Genomic DNA, 16,549 nt, shown 5'->3' with positions numbered 1-16,549 from the left:
TTTTTCTGTATGTTGTTCTTATGTGAAATATTTAACATTTACAGAAGGATAGGGAAAGTACCTACCATCCAGATTTAGTGTGTCTGCTTCAGAGCTTTTCTGTTGTAAGAGAGAAACCATCACAGAGGAAATTTAGAATAGCTTATGTTTATTGAGCACTTACTATGTACCACTAGGTACTACTTGGGTGTCTGTTGTATTGACTTAGTTAATTCTTACACAATCCTGTGAGGTGTGTACTCCTGTTATCCCTTCTTCATTGATGAGGAAACTGGAACACATGGAGATTAAGTGTAACTGTGCTCAGGTCACTAACCTAGTTAATGGCAGAGTTGGAACTCAATCCCAGGCAATGTAGATCTCAAACTATTAAGCATTACCGTATGCCTGAGTAATCGTTTGTAGTCCTTCTCAGTCCTGTGATCCTGTACTACTCACTCCTCACTCCTTGCTCCAGAGGCAACACTGTTTTGAAGCGAGTGTCTCACCTGTTCACGTTTTTACATTTGCTGCCTGTTACGTATCCATAAACACGCATTGTGATTTAAGAGTGGTATCCTCAGCTAAAAATAGAACCTTATAACTTTTTAAAAATCTCTTTCTTTGAGATATATCCATATCATTAAACGTAAGTCTATATATCTTAAGTGCAGTGTGTTTGGTGCTTTATCCATACACTAAACCCCTGATTGGCAGAATGAATATGGAGGAACTCAGCGTGGAATATATTATAGTACTTTGGCAACAGGACAACCATCCTGATTGTTTTCCAGGCAGCAATTGAACCTTAGATAAGGCTGTGTACCCCGCAGTGTCAGTTGCCTTTCCTGTGCTGAGGAGGTTGGACTAGATAGTGTAGCTCAGTCATGAAAGTCTGAACATTAGAATGCATCAGATTTCTTTGCCTTTGGCAGAGGTAGCTGGAGTCTGAGATTTGGAGTTTATTCAAAGTAATTCCCACATCACTTTTCATAGTTGCCAAAAATTTTTCTGTTGGTTTCTAAATGGCTTCAGATTAAAAAGGTCTGAAGTCTAACAATGCTGCCTGCCCTCAAGGCCTTAGAATACTTTCTAAATTTAAATGACTATTTTTATTTTAAGGCTTATTTATTTTAGAGGGAAAGAGAGAGAGTGATGGGCAGATGCACAGGGAGAGAGAGAAACCCAAGGGGACTCCACACTAAGCTTGGAGCCTGAGGTCATGACCTGAGCCAAAACCAAGAGTCAGATGCTTTAACTGACTGCAATACCCAGTCACCCCTAGATTTTTTTTAAGTAATCTCTGTACCCAACGTGGGGCTCAGACTCACAACCCCAAGATCAAGAGTCACATTCTACCAAATGAGCCAGCCAGGCACCCTGAAATGACTGTTTTTGAATGTACAGCTATCACACATAGTTTATCTGGAGCTTTGAGACAACCAAATAGAGGAGATGAGGATAGAACTGCTCGTTGAAAATATTTTCCAGAACATTTTGGTGCCCATGGAGTTGCAGGCATGTTTGCTTTTAGTGATTTTCTTTCTCATCCCTCAAGGCCAACTCATGTCTCTCCCTTCTTACTTGCTGTAACCACTATACTCTACTAGCCCATGTTGGAGTCTCTTCAGCCTAAGTCACTTTTAGCATGTGTTAGTATAAGTCTTTCTGAACAGGGTTTTTAGAATAGACTGGGTTCATGTTCTAGGTTGTTAAGGGGGAAAGAATCAGCGTAACTGTTACTTTATTTTATATCTTAGGAACGTGTCGTGGGCTTCCACGTACTGGGTCCAAATGCTGGAGAAGTTACACAAGGCTTTGCAGCTGCCCTCAAGTGTGGACTGACCAAAATGCAGCTGGACAGTACCATTGGAATCCACCCCATCTGTGCAGAGGTGGGTCCCCTGCACTTTGACAGCTCTGTTTAAAAGTGCACAACATCACCTGCCTTTCAAGTGGCAAGTCCAGGACTCTGAAGTTAGTGTCCTTCTGTTGTAGTTGAGCTATATCTGTACCTCCTTACAGTTTAATTTCCTTTTTCAGATACTTTTGTTCCTGACATGAACTGGATAGGAGTATCATGCTAATGGTAAAATGATGGCAGTGATTTATTTATAGAGATGTGCCTTAAATTTTTTTTGTCATGTCTCCTAAATGGTTTTCTTGGCAGTCAATGACTAGTGCCCTTCATACCCAGAAAGAGCTTGCAGTCCTAGTTATCCCAGAGCCACCTCAAGGCTCAGTGATGTTGTCTGCCTCTAGCTTTCTGTATCAAAGGATGAGATTTGAAAGTGTTGCTTTTAAAAGATCAAGCAACTGACACTAGAACTGGAAGTTGACCACTCTGGGCCTCTGGGGTGCCAGCATTTCTTCATGCTTGCCCATGATCATGCAAGAGTTGAAGGTTATTATGTTTACTACTAAGCAGGGCTTGTAAACCAAAAATGTGTCGACTTTGGAGACTGGCGAAGGTTGGGAGAAGGTAGCTCATATTAGACCAGCGTAGGTATGGAGTTGAAAACCATAGCTGTTATCTGGTCACCAGAGTGAGTGGTTTCCAGGGTGTATACCTGCAGGTGCATGCCTGATTTCATTCTGCAGCTGGTTTACTGATGGGTGTCTGTTCTTTTTGCCCTTGCACAACTGAATTCTTTGCTGAATATGTGAAATGTCAGCTTCAAGACTGAGGAAACATTTGGGATTCCTTTTGCTTTTGCCTTTTCTATAATTAGGGATAGGGTCCTCCTCTGTGTTAATAATATACACCAGGCTAGGATGGAAGCATAAAATATTAACATGTTTAGTGACCAGGGCATTATTCATAGAAAACTTCTGTTTTTGTGAAATAAAACTAAGCTTCTAAAAAAATGACCCCAAAATTGAAGAGTCCAGATTGAAGCTCTTAAAGAATATACAGCATATCTTTTTTGTTCATTGTAATGACTAAGACTATCTGCCTGGGGAAGGAACCAGTTAACTTCAGTTTTTTCATAAATACTTCCATTGAGATAAATATTAGTATATAATATGATGTCTTTAAAAGACCAAGCTGGGATCCCTGGGTGGCGCAGTGGTTTGGCGCCTGCCTTTGGCTCAGGGCGTGATCCTGGAGACCCAGGATCGAATCCCACGTCAGGCTCCCGGTGCATGGAGCCTGCTTCTCCCTCTGCCTGTGTCTCTGCCTCTCTCTCTCTCTCCCTGTGTGACTATCATAAATAAATAAAAAATTAAAAAAAAAAAAATTATAAAAAAAAAAAAAATAAAAGACCAAGCTGATGTAACAAAGTGCCACACATTGGGTGGCCGAAGACAAAAAAGTTTATCCTTGCATAGTTCTGGAGGTTGGATGTCTGAAACCAAGGTGTCAGCAGGGGCATGCTCCCTCCCAAGGCTCTGGAGAAGAATCTTGCCTGGCTGGCCTCTTCGAGCTCTTGGTGGTTGCTGGCAGTCCTTGGTCGACCTTGGCTGAGTCCTGCATCACTGTCATCTCTGTCTTCACGTGCATGGCCTTGCCTCCTGTGTGTCTGTGTCTGGATTCCTCTTATTAGAGAGACCTCAGTCACTGGATTAAGGCCCACTCAATCCAGCCTGACCTTATCCAAATAAGATCACGTTAACAGGTATTGAGCATGTCATTCTGGGAGACTTAACCCACTACACTGAGTATATTTAAAATTTTAGAAGCCAATTCAAGATATTTAAAAACCACAGCAGTCGTCTCTGTCCTGGATGAAAAGGTGACTTTTCAACTTGTGTATGTGAGTGTCTTAACTTTTTAACTCTGAGTTTGAGTTTAGCCCTCAGTGGACTGGTTAAAAGACTGACTCCCATCATCCACGTGGTTTTGTTGTATTGTGACCCGGCAGTGGCAGGTGAGGTGGCATCTGGCAGGATGACAGCCAGCTGTGCAGAGAGATGGTATTGAAGAGGCAGGGAGTCTTCCTGAAGCCCCTGCCTGCAGGTAGGTCAGCCAAAGGTCTCTTCCTTTTGGTATACTTGGCACATTTTGAGCATTTGCTCCTGTGCATCTCCATTTGTTGGTTCTCTTATGACTTTGAAGCTTGGAGGCTGAAAGTTTCACTGATTTGTTAGGGCTTTAAAAAATTTTTTTCCCCAAGCTGGTGTTTGGTTATTAATGAGAGAAAACTTGGGTGCTACGTCACTCTGTGAACACATTTGTTGTACAATTATGAGTGTAGCACTGTGCCAGGCATTTATGGGGTTAGAGCAGAGATAGAAGATGAGACTCAGAAAGAGCAAGTGGCAGCTGAGTGAAATAGCAATTGCAGTTCAGTGTGACAGGCCCCCAGATCAGGGGCAATCCTGATGGTGTCCAGAGTGGGGAGACCCAGGCAGGACAGTTGAGGAGGTAGTTCTGGTCTATGATGAGTAGTGTGTTGGTAGTTAGCCTGTCAGAGGGAATACCAAGTACAAGGCCTCTGTGGGAGAGATCATGTTTCTTCAAGGAGGAACAGGGAGGACCTCTACTGCTGTAGCTTGAGGAGCCTATAGAGAAGTAAAAACAATGATGCTAGAGAAGCTGGTAGGAAGGTCATGGCCTTGTAAACCAGGGGCTTTATCCTGGGGGCACTGAGGTTTGGCTGGGAGAAGGTTAGAGCCAGGGGTAATGTGATCAGATGCACTGTAGAGAGAAATCACTGGCTACATTGGGGCATTGCTCTACTGGACCAGAGCAGACACATCCAGAAGGGAATGGGGAGGTGGTGCCAGCCTAGGGTAGTGGCAGTGGATGTCAGGAGACCTTGAGACATTTGAGAGAAAAATAGGAGGTGGACTTCATGGTGCTTGCCAACTGACTGCAAGTGGGAGAGGGAAGAAGCAGAGTGATTCACAGCTATGGCTTGAAGTGGGAAGTGGTGGCAAAAAAAAGCAGGTTCCAGGGGAGTGATTCTAACCACAGCGCTGACATTCTTCAGGCCTTCCTCTGTGTGACAGGCACTCTGCTCTCTGCAAAGTCCATACAAGCATTCCCCGGGGGCGGTAGTAGCTCCACTTGACAGATGGAGAAATGGAGGACAGGGAGGTTGAATGGAACTGGCAGAACCAGGCTTCAAACCCAACCAGTCTGGCTCCTGAGACACCACAAGTGATACTCTACTTGCATACCTCTTCTATGATATTTGACGTAGAATTTAAAACATAGAAATGATTTCCTGGTGGTAACATGAGTGTAGTTGGAGACACAGAGCTGGGTTGTAATCTCAGCAGAATCTCAGCCTGGCCATGGCATCCAGCTTTTCAGACACCTTAACTAAAGCAGAGATGGTGCTAGAGTCCTAGGATTAGTGGGCGACACTGTGTGGAGAGTGTCTAGGCTGGGTTCTTCTATCATTAGTGGACGACACTGTGTGGAGAGTGTGTAGGCTGGGTTCTTCTATCATTATAGAAGATGTAGCTTCACTCAAGGTCATCCTTACAGTATTTCTTAAGAGGGCTGGAGGGTGGGGTGGGTAGGGATGTGTATTTTGAAAAAGGTCCTGTCCCGGATACCTGGCTGGCTCAGTCAGAAGAGTATGTAGCTCTTGATCTTAGAGTCATGAGTTTGAGCCCCACGTTGAGTGTAGAGATTACTTAAAAATAAAATCTTAAATAAATTTTAAACTAAAAACATGTGAAACAAGGAGAAAACAAAACAGTTGGTCCACTTTTCCCACCCTCACCCCTGCCTCTTGTAACCACTAGCCTGTTTTCTCTGGGATCATGTTTTTTTGTTTGTTTCAGATTCCACATATAAGAGAGATCCTATAATATTTTTCTCTGACTCCTTTCACTTCGCATAATGCTCTTGAGGTCCATTCATGTTGTTGCAAATGCCAAGATTTCATTCTTTTTTTTAAGGCTGAGTAATAGTCCAGAGGGTGTGTGTGTGTGTGTGTGTGTGTGTGTGTGTGTGTGTACACCACATTTTCTTTATCTACTGATGGACACTTGGGTTGCTTCCATATCTTGGTTATTGTAAGTAGTGCTATAGGGAACGTTGGGGTGCAGATATCTTTTTCAGATTGGTATTTTGTGTTTCTTGAGGGGATACATACCCAATATTGGAATTCCTAGATCATATTGGTAGTTCTATTTTAAACTTTTGAGGAACCTCCATATTGTTTTCCATAGTGGTTGTACCAACTTACATTTCTACCAACAGTGAGTGCACAGGGATTCCTTTTTCTCCACATCCTCATCAGTACTTAATTCTTTTCTTTTTGATAATAGCCATTCTAACTGGTGTGAAATGGTATCTCATTGTAGGTTTTGCTTTACATGTCCCTGATGATTAATGATGATGATTAATGATGTGGAACATTTTTTCATGTACCTGTTGGCCTTTTGGGTGTCTTTGGAAAAATGTTCAGATCTGTTTCTTAATTGGATTTGATTTTTTGCTGTTGAATTGTATGAATTCTTTGTGTATTTTACATATTTAGCCCCTTAATAGATATGGATTTACAATTATTCTGTTCAGGCAAGAGAGGAGTGATTTTTTTTTTTTTTTAATCTCTCAGTATGAACTGCTTGCTGGCAAATCGGATTTTGAAAAAATCAAATTCTTCCAATCTCTAACTATGGAAATATTTTTTTACAGCTTCTTGATCAAGGGAAAGTAAAATTTGATTTGGAGGCAGTTTTTAGGGGCTCTTTTTTTCTGTGTTAAATGGGGGGTCTGGCTTGGATGATGATTGGATTAGTTGCTGGACCCAGTTTTTTCATGTCCAGCTTTATGCTATAGAGACATGCCTCTCACAGCCACCCCAGAGTGTGTGTTAGTAGTGCATTTGAGATATGGATGGAAATGAAGAAGGGAAGGTTAGAAACTTGATGATATCTCAGGTTGGCTTTTAATTTTACGTGCCTCTGAGGGATCCCTGGGTGGCGCAGCGGTTTGGCGCCTGCCTTTGGCCCAGGGCGCGGTCCTGGAGACCCGGGATCGAATCCCACGTCGGGCTCCCGGTGCATGGAGCCTGCTTCTCCCTCTGCCTGTGTCTCTGCCTCTCTCTCTCTCTCACTGTGTGCCTATCATAAATAAATAAAAATTAAAAAAAAAATTTTACGTGCCTCTGAAAATTTCATTTTATTGGATTTCACAAATATCAGTCCATGGGCTGGATTAGAAGTCAGTAAGTTAAAAACTGGTCCTGAACACTATTGTAGTGACCGGAACTAGCCACAGCTCTGGGGCCAGTGGCGCTGGTTTGCGGAATGAATCACGGAAGGCTCTTCACACCATTGTGGGAATGTAACCTGTTGTTTGAGCAACCAACCTTTGGTTCTGAGGAGTAATTACTGAGAAAAGTCAACAGATTGCTCAGTTGAAGAATTGCTCTAAGAGAAGGAGAGAACTCTTTTAGCCTGCAATTTTTTTTTTTTTGGTATCAATACTGGGGGAATCTTAATGGCTGGAGCATCAGTAATGCATTAGCATTATTCAGTGTGAAGATAGTGTGGTGATAATTTATTCCAGGTTTTGGAGCAGCAGTAATTGAATAGGAAACTGCACATCATTTGGAGGAGTAATTTCAACTAATCATGTTTATTTGTAGGGGAAAAATAATAGCCCAAGAGGAGAAAACATTAGGAAAGACCCGGGAAATGTTTTTAAGTCAGTCTTAGTGCTGAACATCAAAAGTTGTAAACAATGTCAACATCGCAGCCTTGGAACAGGGGGGCTTGTGAGGCTGGGAGGTGGTGGTGGATCTGAATGTGAGGGGGGTGCCTATAGCAGCACTTGACCTTCGTGAGTGCACTTCTTGCTGGGCTAGGAAAGTTTGAAGGGGTAGCCTCTATGCTCATCTTTAAAATATGTGCTTTTAGGAAAATTCTAAAGCAGCTATGTACAAATAAAAATGTAAAAATTGACCTTATTTCTTTTTTCATTTAGACTAATCAACAGTGGCACTTTGCGTTTTTGATGGGCCTGCGTTCGTTCCTTCCTTCCTTCCTTCCTTCCTTCCTTCCTTCCTTCCTTCCTTCCTTCCTTCCTTCCTTCCGAGAGGTAGCTTGTACAAGCAGGGCAGGATGGGGCAGAGGGAGAAGGAAAGAGAGAATTTTAAGCAGGCTCCACACCAGTGCGGAGCTGGACTCGGGGCTTGGGGTCACAACCCTAATATCATGACCTGAGCCGAAATCAAGAGTTGGGAACTTAGCCAGTTGAGCCACCCAGGTTTCCTTTTCTACCAAAAATCTCCCATCAGTTCTATTTCCAAATTAATTCCTGAGAAGTAAAACTGAAGCTTGTACATCGCGAAGCCTGAAATGTGTTGTAATGTATTCCTTGGCTCTTTATCTTTCTTCTTTTATAAAAATTGAGGCCAGTGCATTTGATGATACTTTAAATTGCCCATGATATCATCCTAACACAGCTATTTTCATTATCATGTATTGTCTTTCTGTCCTTGTTCAGTTTCACATTTTTTTAAACAAAAAATTTTTTATTGCTTTTCAAAAGTTGCCATAGCTTACAGTGTCATCAGCATGAATTTGGGAGTGCTAATGAAAATGTTGCAAAATTCGGTGTAAATAAATCTTTTTCTGTATCAAGTAAAAAAGGACTAACTTTCAAGGATTTTTACATATCTTCGTTAACCTATTTTTAAAAATATGAATTGTTCATATTTTCTTCTAGCTTCATATTTTTAATGTTTTAATATACTGTTCATTATTATTTGGGTCTGAATTTTTTAAGGTGCTGATGATATATATAGTTCTATAGATAAGTGTATCTATATGTATGTAAGTAGTAAAAAGGCTTTTTGTCACTAGTTTAAGACTGAAATGGACCAAGGGCTTTTCTCAATAATGTTCCTCTTTTACACAAAAGTTTTTCTCCTTTTATTCAAAAGTATTTTTTTAAAAGATTTTATTTATTTATTCATGAGAGAGAGAGGCAGAGACCTGGCAGAGGGAGAAGCAGGCTCCATGGAGGGAGCCCAACATGGGACTCGATCCTGGGTCTCCAGGATCACACCCTGGGCTGAAGGCGGCGCTAAACCGCTAAGCCATCAGGCTGCCCTCAAAAGTAGTTTTGATGCTGATTGCTATTGCTTTGACCGACATTAAGTCAAAGTAGTCTTGCTTTCTTGTGCTCTTTCTTCTTTATATTAAAAACCAGGAAACTAGTTTTTACTCAGGAAGCAAGGGGGTAGCTGACCAAAAAATTTGCCCAGGTGTCCTGGTGTGCCAGCACAGTTGTGGGTACTGCATGAGTCTTGCTTCTGCTGGGGACTCTCATAACTAAGCCATGGCCTCCAGTCTTACTCCAGATGCTTACTGGCTGGAGGGGATCAGCCTGGGTGTAGAGGACAGATGGAGTCTACAGAAACTTACTGGTGTTTTTTCTCCATCCAAGTGCTGTGGCCAAAAAGGTTTGGACTGAAATCTTAAGTATACTTGATATCCAAATAGGCTTCTAAGTTTAATTAATTGAACACAATGCCTTTTTATGTTTTCATGACTGGGCAGTACAGATGGACAGTTTGGGTGGTGGTGTTTGTTTTGCTTATAAAACCAGGTCTCTTCCTTGCCAGTGCTCCATGGTCATCATGGACCAGATGTGACTATTTCCATTCTGTCTTCACTCTAGGCCCTGACTCATAGAAGCAGCCCCTTCCTGGGGCATTTCTGGCTAAGATGCAGAGGGGAACAAGATGTAGGAAGGCACACTTTGGTGCTCCCGGTTTTCAGAGGTGACGCATCCCTCTTCCTTACACTGCAAGCCCTGGGCCCCTAACATCTAATAGGGCAAAAGTGTGTAATGTGTGCCATACAGAAGTCTTCATGGTGAGACGAAGACATTGGAAACTAGCAAAAACCTCCCAGTAGGTCAGTCAGAATGATGAGACATGAGCTGAGTGTCAGTGTTAACACAAAAAGAGATCAGATATGACAGAAGAGAAGCTATGGAAGACCTCAGAATTGATTGCTTAGCAGCAGGAAGGAGACAAAAGAATGAAACATTAACTGCAGATATGTGGCCTAGTGATGGCCTTCACTGAAGGAGCTGGATTCAGGGAGGGGGATGGTTCAGTCTTGGACGTGATGGGTTTGAAGTGTCATCCGGGAAGAAGTGTTGTGTTGGGTCTTACTGGTAGATACAGTTCAGGAGGGACACACGGTGGCTGGAGAAGTGGTGCCTTCATCTGCCTAAAAGGGAGAGACCAACTGAATAAGACATGTGCCGTGAGGCTGTCTTACGGGGAGAAATGGTGGCCGAAGCCTGGGGCAGCATTGGTGCAGCACCCCACAGCAGACAGGCAGCTGGGCTGCGCAGCCCCCCAAGGGCTCAGCCAGTGCATTAGCCAGGGGAGATAGGTGTTCCTGCATGTGTCCATTGCACGGTGGGAGGAGCCACTAGGGGAGGACATGGGCATGGGAAGAGGAAGGAGTTGTTAAAAGGGAGATGAGGGGGATGACAAGAAGTGCTGCAGAGGGTGTGTGAGGGTGAGAAAACTCAAGGTGTCCCCCTGGGTTTGGCAGCCAGACATTCTTAATGAACCCCAGGCGTGGTGGCAGGGACAGAATCCAGTGAAATGAATCAAAATAGACTGTGAAATGAATCAAAATAGACTGTAAGTACAGTACCAAGAGCTCAAGATTCTGTCTGTAAAGAGGATGAGAGACATTGGTGGTACAGGTGATCATAAGGTGGAAGGAGAATTGTTTCAGGATAAATGCAGTATAAACACATTTTGAAAGCCAAGGAGGAAGAAGCAGTGGTAAAGGCAAACTTGAGAATAAAAAGAGGTGGGTTCAGGTGATGTATGAAAGAACGCTAGGGGTGGGATCCTAAGCCCAGCCTGGCAGCCTGAAGACTGTTCTTGCGGAGTCATGGAGGAGGAGTGGTGGTAAGAGTGGGCTATCCCTGGGTGGCAAGCGACAGGCCGGTGATGGTAGGAAAGATGTTACCTCTTGGTGCATTTCCCTGAGCTGGAAGGACTTCCTTTCCCATTTTTGGTATCGTAGGTCTGCTAGTGACAAGTCGCTTAGCTTTTGTTTATCTGAAATGTCTTCATTTTGCTTTCTTCATGGAAGGAAGGTTTTGTTGACCATAGAATTCTGGGTTGACAGGTTTTTTTCTTTGAATCCATGCCAGGTACCTGGGTTTTGTTGTCTTCCTTTAAAAGGTACGAGTTTTCTTGTGGTAGATAATGTCCTTGTGGATCATTTGATCCTTTGGAAGCTTGTTTTTGAGCTTTGTTAGGGTGGTCTAGGGTAGCTTTTACTCTGGGGCCAGTAACATTACTAGCTTAGCCCTATTTTTAGATGTGGCTTTCTGGGGTCTCTACTGATTGCTCCAGGGCCTCAGAGAAGTCTCCGGACTCCAGTTGGTGACAACTGGAACATCTCCCAGCCCCAAGTGGATTCTGGTGCTGGTTCAGCATACAGTTGTCTGCTGGTGGTTCTTCTCTGGCCTCATGGGGATCTTGCCCCCCACATGTGCAGAGCTTGGTATTCAGGTGGAGATGAGGGGACAGCTCTTTCTCTACATGGCTGCCTCCTCTTAGGAATTTGGCCCCACAAAGCCCAGCCACCTCAGCTTCCCCAGTCTCCACTCTGTCTCTTCAAGTCCCTGAGATGTTTGTGTTGTCTCTGGGCTGTACCAGGGTCATACAGAGGCTTCCGGGTAGAAAGCCAGGACTGTTGAAGGCTCACCTTGTTTCTCTGTTTCTAAATGTGTAGAGTATAGGTTTTTAAAAACCTTGACTGTAGGCTTCCTATTTGGTAAAACTACAAAGATAAGCAAGTGCTGGTTAGTTTACATGCAGTAGACTTCTTGAATTTGGATTTTGCCCAAAATTCCTGCACTAGTGTTCCACAAGAAAGTGTACTATAGATAAACCTGCATTAGAATCAATCACTTGGGACTCCTGCTAAAAATGAGATTGCTGGGCCCTACCCTAAATCTGCCATATTGACATCAGTATAATTTCTGTGTATTTTTATCTATGAGTAGACTTTGTTCACTAATGCTTGAGAATCACTGTTTTTATGAATAGTAGATGGTAAAATAGCTACTTGAAGATGTTGAGGCTCTAAGTCCATAAGCACCAGATGTTTGCAGGATGTGACTTGAGGTGGACTCATCAGTTGGTCTGGCACCTTGGGAATCCAGTCACGTAGAAGTGACATATACTTTCCAACCCAGAAGTTGTACCTCTAACTGCAGGTACAAGGAGACAACTGGAATGTCACAGAGCGTATTGCAAATAGAATATTAGCAACTGCTGGAAGGGCCACCTATAGGAGCCTGGGTATGTAATTTGTAATATATTCACTGAATAATTGGATTCTCTAGTACACAGTGGATATAGTGTACTGTAGTTACTTGAATACTATTCAGTGAAAAGTGGAAGAATTAGAGATACTTGTATCCTTATCGGTGAATGAATTACAGAAATGCAAGATGATGCCAAGGAAGCAGGTGGCAGAAGAGTACATTTATCATCTTGCTATTTAGAGGTAAAGTTGGTAGAAACCCACCAAAGAAATGCAAGAAATGTATAGGAGTGGTAAGCACTGGTCGGGGAGGAGAGGAGAGAGGTGATGAGGGAGGAGCGCACATGGGGCTCTAACCACATTTATACACGCTTAATAGCACATGGGTATTTGTGACAGTATACTGTATACCTTTCTACATTTCCAGAATATCTCACCATGCATTTCTTTTTCTTTTTTTATTTCCACAAACATTTTATTGAGAACCTAAGCCACATACAGCAACACTTAGATTATTATAACTCCATCAAGAATCAAAATTACTTTTTTCTTCTTATAGAAATCCCAGCATTTCTCTAGAAATTTTAAATAGTTGCTAGTTTCCAATTAGTTCCTCTCTTTTTTTCTTTTTTTTTTTTTTAAAGATTTTATTTATTAATTTTTTCATGAGAGACATAGAGAGAGAGGCAGAGACATAGGCAGAGGGAGAAGCAGGCTCCATGCAGGGAGCCTGATGCGGGACTCGATCCCGTGACCCCGGAATCATGCCCTGAGCCAAAGGCAGACGCTTAACCACTGAGCCACCCAGGCGTCCCCCTCTTTTTTTTCTGATCCTCCTCATACTATCATCTTAGTAAAATTGAAAGTTGTCTCATAGATAATTTAGAAAGTTTCTCTTATTTGATGTGAAACTAAACACTTTATAAAATTACAATAATTGAAAAAAGGCATAACCCTTCTGTCTTCAAATTTTCCATTTGGAAAAAAGTGGAGAAAATTTCCATTTCCATATTTAATCATAGTATCATTAAAACACATCTTTAAAGAAAGGTAAATACATCATAATCTACAGTTTATTAAAATTATAGTTGCTATGTTTTATTTAGTTGCTATGTTTTATTTCCCTCCACGTTACTAAAGGTTTTCTTTTTAAAAATTTTTAATGTAAATTCGATTTGCCAAATTATAGTCTAACACCCAGTGCTCATCCCATCAAGTGCCCTACTCAGTGCCTGTCACCCAGTTACCCCATCCCCCCTTCCATAAGCCTTTTTCCCCCCAGAGTTAGGAGTCTCTCATGGTTTGTCACCCTCTCTAATTTTTCCCACTCAGTTTCCCTCCTTTCCCTTATAATCCCTTTCACTATTTCTTATATTCCCTGTATGAGTGAAACCATATGATGATTGTCCTTCTCTGACTGTTTTATTTCACTCAGCCTAATACCCTCCAGTTCCATCTACATCGAAGCAAATGGTGCGTATTGGTCCTTTCTGATGGCTGAGTAATATTCCATTGTGTATATACCACATCTTCTTTATCTGTTCATCTGTCGAGGGACATCGAGGCTTCTTCCACAATTTGGCTATTGTGGACATTGCTCCTATGAACATTGGGGTGCAGGTGTCACGGTGTTTCACTGCATCTATATCTTTGGCGTAAATACCCAGTAGTGCAATTGCTGGGTCTTAGGTTCACCATGCATTTCTTTGAGAGAGTTGGCCGGCAACCGGGATGACACATTTAATTGTTTTAATCACTCTCATGAAAATAAAATTCTTCATTAGATAAAACTTAAATTTTTTTCCTCTTTTACCTTGTTTTTAAAATACATCTCCCCTTTTATCCTCTGAAAAAGTTGTGATACCTTTGGTCATACTTCTTTTCCATTTTGTTCACTGTAAGTAGTCCTCTGAGTCCATCTTAGTAGGTTTGGTGTTACTGGCACCGCTCCCTGGTGACTTCTTGGCTGGGGTGTCTGAACATCTCCTGTTCTGTCCTTCCCGCAGGTATTCACGACCTTGTCAGTGACCAAGCGCTCTGGGGCAAGCATCCTCCAGGCTGGCTGCTGAGGTTAAGCCCCAGTGTGGATGCTGCTGCCAATACTCCAAACCACTGCTGTGTTTCCTTGCCCAAACCCAAGGGGAAGTTTTTAGGAAGGTCTTGGGCTTTGGCACCTGGACGTCCTGTGCGCACAGCACCCAAGGCCCCCTTGGATCTCCTGGGCAGGAGGTGGTGAATGGAAGGCAGGCAGCGTCACACTGGGGTCACCGTGAAGGACTGGAACTGACATTCGGCATGCATCGGCGTGGTGCGTCCATGAAGTCACTGGCCTCAAGCCATGCGGTGGGCAGTGATGGAGCAACTGTCGAGCAGTTTTAGTGTGATCTTTCCTTTCTGAGTTTGCCTATTCTCACTGTTAAGCTTTTTAATGTTGATTCCTTTTTTTTTTCCCTCCAAGGTGTAAATGATACTAGAGAGGAGAAATGTTAGCAGTTGGTTTTTGTTCAAAAGCAGGTCTTGAGTATGCAAGTAAGGTGCCTTGTGCACGGGAGGCGTGGTTTGGTCACTTGGAGGCTGCTTAGGCTTGTCCTGCACAACAGAACTGTGCCAGGATTCCAGTGTCCTGTCCTTTGTGACCAACCTATCATTCAGTGTCTCCCCTCAGGGGTTTTGTGTCAGAACAAGTACAGTTATGACAAGATCTGGCCACATTTGTCCCATTTGCTACATCACCTACTGTTCTTAGTTTTAATGCTGTTTAGGAAAAAAGGTGGCTCCTTGGCCAGCTTGTTTGAAGTAATACTCCACTGCGCAGACCTAGTCAGAGAGGAGGTTTCCCACCAGGACTCACCGTGGAGGCAGAGGTGCACCTTTAAATGGGGAGGAACAATAAATATTTTCCTTTATTTAGTGTATCGTGTTGGTCTAAGTGAGCTCTTTCTCAGTAAGAAACATTTAACTTGGGTAATACTTTTTGGGGGTAACCTGAGCTTTAAGCTAAAAACAAAGACTATCACAGCCTTACTTTTCATGTGTGTTACATATCTATCCCTTCCTATGAGCTGTGTTCATAGGAAAATAGGTCCCCCACACTTACGATTCAACTCTGTTATGGTAATTGATGTTTTAAGGAAGTATTAATGTCCTAAGTTATTATTTTTGAACACAGGTGGACGTGAAGGATTTTCATTTAAAAACCAAATGGTTTTGACTTTTTTTCTGTTGAATGAATGACTGATCCTGGCAGAATTGTGGTCAAAGCATTCCAGCTTGTAGCATGACAGAGAGGGTTGGCTCTGCAGTTCGAGATTCCTACATGAATGTGCTGACTATTCCACGATGACGTGTGGGCCACTTTGTCTCTCAAAGTTGGATCTGCACCATATGCTGTGGCTGTCAGGCCCCTGCCAGCCCATCACCTCCTCTCAGCTCGAGTTCTCAGCAGCAACGCTGAGTGGCAGTACATTTTTTGGTCACCTCAGGGAACTTCTGCATCTGCCTGGCATGTAGTCAGCAGGGTGCCTACCCCTGTCCCACACGGCTCTGCCTCACGCCCTCACCCATATGGCTCTTTGAAGAGCACAAAAAGGAAAACGGGGATGTGGGGGGGAGGGGACAACAACTGAGGCAGTTGACTGTGTTCAGCTTTATTTATTTTTTTAATCGATTTTTTTTTTCTCCAAGACTACCAGTCTCAGAAGTTAGAACAATAGGCAGTATGATATGTTTGTGCCTAATCATGTTGTGATTCTTTCTTCTTAGTAGAATGGAATGTTTGGCCCCCATAAGAAGGATTATACTTGATAGACTTGTCTTATTTAGGTTCTGTAATTGCCCACTGTACTGAGATTCATATTAAATTCCATGTATTTTTGTTATGTATCTTCTGGGGAAAAAAAAAAAAAACTGTGAAACATTAAAAGGTATTAATATGCACCCTGTGTGTGTTCTCAGGATTCTTTGCACGAGTGCCCGCTAGATTTCAGGCTTTGTGTTGACGATGATGATGACTCACTGCTGAAGAAGCTCCACTGAGGCCACTAAGGTGTATTTTTCCATGTTGTTGGCTTTTCCGATTCCATTTTCCAGTTTACTATGATTTTCCCACTCAGTCTTGATCTTTAGGGCGGCAAACTCCCACTCCACTGGCTATGCACCTGTCACTGCCCCACAGAGCAGCTTGCAGGCCTTCCATCCTTCCTCCCAGCAGTCCTTGGAGAGCAATCGACAAGTTATTGGCATTCCCAGCCTCTGGCCGTGTTGGGCATGGGGTAGGCATTCAGTACTTATTTACAATAATGCCAATCGTCATGCTCCACTTACTCATGTAAAGCACTTCATT

At 42.9% G+C, this 16,549-nt stretch overlaps 1 protein-coding gene across 1 annotated transcript in view; it reads left to right on the top strand.

Annotated features, from left to right (window-relative positions):
- Nucleotides 1-16,136, top strand: part of TXNRD1 (thioredoxin reductase 1) — a 117,460-nt gene extending 101,324 nt beyond the window's left edge. The window contains 2 exon segments of the mRNA NM_001122673.1: nt 1,740-1,874; nt 14,214-16,136. Of these exon segments, the coding sequence (NP_001116145.1) occupies nt 1,740-1,874; nt 14,214-14,282 (204 nt within the window). The 3' untranslated portion in view covers nt 14,283-16,136.
- Nucleotides 16,137-16,549: the final 413 nt, after the last annotated feature.

Source organism: Canis lupus, chromosome 10 (genome assembly GCF_011100685.1).
Source record: "Canis lupus familiaris isolate Mischka breed German Shepherd chromosome 10, alternate assembly UU_Cfam_GSD_1.0, whole genome shotgun sequence".
In the NCBI taxonomy this organism is placed as follows: Eukaryota; Metazoa; Chordata; class Mammalia; order Carnivora; family Canidae; genus Canis; species Canis lupus.
Note: the sequence above shows the minus strand (reverse complement) of the source record. Positions and strands in the feature narration are given on the sequence as shown.